The sequence below is a fragment of the Anopheles stephensi genome, chromosome 2, assembly GCF_013141755.1.
Source record: "Anopheles stephensi strain Indian chromosome 2, UCI_ANSTEP_V1.0, whole genome shotgun sequence".
Lineage (NCBI taxonomy): Eukaryota > Metazoa > Arthropoda > Insecta > Diptera > Culicidae > Anopheles > Anopheles stephensi.
Window position 1 is genome coordinate 5,480,551 of NC_050202.1, and position 5,284 is coordinate 5,485,834.

The window sequence follows — 5,284 nt, forward strand, 5'->3', positions numbered from 1 at the left end:
GAGAGAAGGTCAAACAAGCCAGCTTTAGCTATTGATTAGGTATCGATTGACGCTCTTTTTGTTTCATGAGAAGCAGGACATTGTGATGGCGTCAATGTTTGTAAGCTACTGGTGGATAACAAAATTGGGAGAGTCCTCTGGCACGACTAATTCTGACATTGGTTCTTAAAGCTCTGCTCTATAGGTAGATAAGCGCCTTTAGATAACATCGCGTCTAAGTAGGAATGACGAGGTCTCTTGATAAACGATAACCTTAAGAAGATTTGACCACTGTTTTCGTACAAATTTAGTTGTCAGTTCATCTAGATTTGAGGAGTCCTGAGGGGAATGAAAATAGGTCCGAAAACCTGTTAAGCACCAAGTTCTCTTCGAATGCGAGGTCCCTTAGTAGGTTTGGACAAATTGTCTGTCTCGTGTCTTGGCACACGAGGAACATTGAACGATGAGGCTTCCTGGTACTTAGAAAACTAGGCCATTTTGGTGACTAAATTCTTCCTCATCCATGTGCAGCCATTAGTCGATGCTGAATCATTCTCAGATTCTTAGAACATATTGGGCTTCAAACACACAGGATCAGGTAGTTGAAGCTCTGTCATACGGCAGGACTGGGGCTCAAATCCCATCTGGACCGTTCCTCCGTAGTGAGGACTGATTATCCAGCTACGTGGTATCATTAAGTATAGGAAGCCAGAAATGGCACGCATGACCTAAGAAGTCGTTAGGCCAAGAAGCGAGAGAGAGAGAGAATATGCTCCTTTGATTACGATGTTTCTTAGACGGCAAGGTCTTGTGAATGACAAGGTCGCTAGGTAAACAGGCTACTTTGATGTAGAGTTTCTTTAGACGAGAAACTCTTGGACGGCTTGACCCTTTGACCAGCGAGGCTACTTAATTTTCACTATATATTCACTGAATGGTATTAAAACAAAGTTTTCCACACCTGAACCTCACCCCTTTTACCTAACTCCAAGATGTCCCACTTCAAACAGCAACAACCGTAAACGAGATTTACGCACACTAACGCAAGATCTGTTGACTAATTTTTCGCTCAGTTCAGGCCTTAAGATTTTGACTCGACAAAAATAAAAAACGCAAAAACAAAACAAAAGAAAACCCCAGTCAAAGAAAGCATATTTGCCCGTTATCTTCCACTACGGGGTGAATTATGCAAACAGCAACAACATAACAGAGAGCAAAACGAAAAAAATGATAAAAGCATCATGCCACGTACCTTGCATTCGAGATTCCCGCGGCCAAGTAAGTGCTGCTCCAAATGACTCGTTACGCCTTCTCGCAAAACACCGATAACAATGAATTACCATAAGCACCGCTACAGACATTCATTCCGTGGGCCCCGGACTGGTGGCTCATCCCTCCCCATCCGCTGCCCTGCTTCTCACTACCGGCATCCCACCATCTGCAAAGGGGGTGAATCTTTGCCCGAGCGTCTAGGAAGGGATTCACGCCCCGGCCTGGGTCTCTGGCCTGGCGAGCTATAATTCATTTATATGCAGAATAGTCCCAACTGTTATTTCTTTCCGTACTTTTATGCATATAAATTCTACCATTTGCGCCTGGGTTGAATTGTTTTTTTTTTCTGCCATGCTTTCCCTGTGTGTGTGTGTGCGATGTTCTTTCACTTTCCGCGCAGCTTTCGGTTCCGTGGCCAAGGTATCGGTCGGGATGGTTTTCAATTTCTGATACCTTCCCGGCACCCGCTCCGCAGGGCGAGGGCGAGTTCATGCGAGAACGCTTGATTGTATAATGATCTTTTCCATCGCTTAGCACAACCAACAACAACAGCGCACGTTTTTCGGATTCTCAATTTAAATTTACCCGCGCTGGCGAGCAGCCGGAGCAGCCGGATAGTGGTGCTTCAGTTTTTGTTGGTCACCGTCAATAGATAACGGGAACGATCTCAATCCCGGCCAATCCAAGAAGGAAGAAAGGAAGGAAGCATCCCAGTTCGATCTAGATTGGCTCCTTCGAAGTGGCCGAAGCGTGGTTCGGATGCGATCCGGAAGCGATTGCCGGGGGCTGCCTTCGATTTCAATTAGGATAATTCCAGCTTCAGGGCACGTCCGCACGGTTAATATAGTGTGTGGTGGTAGCTGGGCGTCCAGGGCGCTAACTTATTTTTTGGCAGCGTCGTTTTTTTGTTTGCCGCCGTGTTCTGAGGTTTTGCATTGCAGTTGAGCTTCACGGGTTTCGGGCGTAGTGGAAATAAATTTAAAAATGCATTAGCAGAGAGAGAGAGAGAGTGCCCCCGTCATAAATGGGACTCGCTCGTTCCTCGTTCTGTTCATTGCATCTTTGTAACGAGCGGTTTTCATTTCGTTGATCTTAATACACATTTCCCCGAGTTGGTTGAGGTTCCTTCCTTATCAGGGCTTAGTTTCTGATTTGGTTAGTTATATTATCTTCTGCGTAAAGATTTGAAAAAAAGGAGAAAATCATCTTCCTTCAGAAACCTCTCACATTACAAAACGTTTTTGTGTCTGTCCTTGCCTTTACGAACTTATTTTTTGCCATCGCTCCATGTTTTGTGCCCATTCTGTTGGCCACCACCGTTCATTCAAGGCTATCAAATAGCCTTCGGCGAACTGCGGGGCGGGGAAAAGTTTTTTCTTTCTATTTTATTTTCGGTCCCCAAACCCATTGTTATGTATTATCATATTTCAATTACACTCTACGCTTGGTTGTGCCCTTCTTAAGAGTTTCTGGGACGCTTGTACTGCCGCGATAGGAAGGCAAGGTCATGCAAACTTAATTTAACTAGATGCAAGTATTAGCTTTAAATTAACGGGTGCTTGATTGTAAATGCATCTTTTATGAGGTGGCCAGAAAGACGCGGAAGCCATATTCTTCTCTAGGCTAATGCACTGGATCAAACCAAAGGGAAATATTTTTTTTGGCCGGTCTGTATAAGAAGGTATATTTTTATCAATTTTCGTGATTTTATTTCCGAAATTAATTAACATTCGGTGGCTTAAACAACTTGTGTCTACATTCTAGAACTAGATCGAGAAAAGTAAACGAGCTTGCACGCGAATGCTAAGAGATCTGAACTCAAAATACTAAAGGGAAGTGATAGAGATAGTGACAGCTAAATAAAGCGAGAGAGAGGGAGCGAGAAAAAGAGAGAAAGATAGAGAGGGCGAGAGAAAGAGAATGAATATCATGTAATTTTTTTCGAAATATCTTTGTTTTAATGTGAAACTTAAGGCTACATCAAAGGGTTCTACTACAAAAGAGGAACTGATCTTTGGGATCTCCGAATCAAAGTCGTTTCTTTTTGAAATCGATATCACATTTAAACATTTTTTTCACGTTCTTTTTTCTTCCATAATGAATTAATATTAAAAAAAAACAAACATTACACTTTAAGCATGCGGACAACAGTTGTGATCTTATTTTGTAAGGTTTTCTTGCACATCGGTTATTCCACGAACGTAAAGCGATCGGGTAAAACAGAGTGCGTAAAAATCCCCGAGCGAAGCGTCTGGCCGCCTTGCCGTCTGTGTTTTCGTTATCGGGTTTTATGCAGATGTGCTGAGTAAATCGTAGAACGAAACAAAACAGAATGCGCACTCCGGACCGGAAGTGCACCACGCGAAACGATCGAAACCGACTATCAAGGTCCGTGCGGCTTAGCCCCGAGCTAGCCAGCGAAAGTGGTCACTGTGGGGGGAATGTTTTATCTGCCATTTGTGGGATTTTTTTGCGAAGCACGTGTGGCTCGTTTGCCCCAAACGGTATATAAATGGGGGAAGATGTTTACCGATCGTCATCAGTTTTGTTTGGGCAGAAGATTCGTTACAACGTTCGAGGATCGCTGCGTGGTATTAAGATGCTTTCAAGCGTGTTTGGTTTAGTGGTGTGCCTGTTCTTATCGACGGTAGTGTCCGCGAGTAACGATACAAACACCAGTGCAGTAGATCAGTCGATCGCCAGCAGCCCTTCCGGGTATGGGTTCGAGATGATAATGGCCAAACTCGATTACCTGCAGTACAAGCTGCTCGAGATGGACTTTGTGATAAAGGAGCACAGCGAGGGTATCGAGCAGAATCAGGCCCATCTGGAGAAAGTGTTTGGCAGCATGCTGTGGGCGATCAGTCGGTTGGATCAGGCGGTCGGTAACAATCTGACCGCACTGCAGGCACAATCGTGGAAGATACTGTCCCGGCAGACCGTCTGTGCTAATCATGAGCTGATGCGAAATGAAATCTTCAGCCTCCAGCCTAAGCAAGGCCTGTCGGCCAGCGCACGTTCGCTGTTTGATCTACAGGGAATGCGTCACAAAGGACCGTTCGAGTCGTGCCAGAAGGAACCGAGCAAGATGTCGGGCAAATATCTGATCCGCTCCAACAACGACGTGGAACCGTTCCCGGCGTTCTGCGAGCAGACAAAGTTCGGTGGCGGTTGGCTGGTGATACAGCATCGGTTTAAAGGGGCGCTCGATTTCTTCCGCAACTGGACCGAGTACCGCGATGGGTTCGGAAGCATCGATCAGGAGTTTTGGATCGGGTTGGAACGGTTGCATCAGCTAACGTCCGCCAAGCCGTACCAGCTGCTGATCGAGGTGGAAGACTTTGCCGGCGATTATCGGTACGCGCGCTACAAGGAGTTTGAGATAGGCAGCGAGGCGGAGATGTACAGCTTGAAGAAGCTGGGCGCGTACAGTGGAACGGGCGGTGATTCGTTGACGTACCACAAGGGCCACAAGTTCACGACGCTGGACCGCGATAACGATGGGGCCCCGACCAACTGTGCGGTGACGTGCGAGGGTGCCTGGTGGTACAACAACTGTCACCATTCGAATCTGAACGGGCGTTTCATGAATGCGGTGGATGTAAAGTCGATATCCTGGTATCACTTTAAAAGTTCGCACCAGGGTATGGCCTACACGCGGATGATGATTCGTGAGATTTAGGGCGACCGGGCCGGTCAATAAAATCAGTTAAAAATTAACAAATGTTGATGTTTTATTCGAGAAGCTGACAGATTGATATCACGTATGAGTTGATTAAGAATAAATGTAAATGCTATTGAGAACACAAAGAAGTTTCTTAAATATAAGGTAAGAGTACGAAAGGATTCAACTTTAAATTAACTTAATAGTTTTTACGCCTATTGGTAGGCAATTCGCAACACATCGTGAGCAATTCAGCTAGGCTTTAATTATTTGGACTATTCGGGTAATTTTTTTCATTAATTTTACTCTTAATAAAAATTATTTCAAGGTTGATTTTATAGTGTTTTAACATAAACTTTTCCTATATAC

General features: G+C 44.9%; 1 protein-coding gene across 1 annotated transcript; it reads left to right on the top strand.

Annotated features, from left to right (window-relative positions):
• Positions 1-3,776: 3,776 nt before the first annotated feature.
• Positions 3,777-4,975, top strand: LOC118508220 (tenascin-R-like). The gene has a single exon (XM_036047808.1). It carries the CDS (start codon positions 3,851-3,853, stop codon positions 4,931-4,933), a length of 1,083 nt encoding a protein of 360 aa, XP_035903701.1. The 5' UTR covers positions 3,777-3,850; the 3' UTR covers positions 4,934-4,975.
• Positions 4,976-5,284: the final 309 nt, after the last annotated feature.

What these genes read in the sequence shown, in the direction of transcription:
- LOC118508220 (XM_036047808.1), top strand. Translation starts at nt 3,851, where the DNA reads ATGCTTTCAAGCGTGTTTGGTTTAGTGGTGTGCCTGTTCTTATCGACG.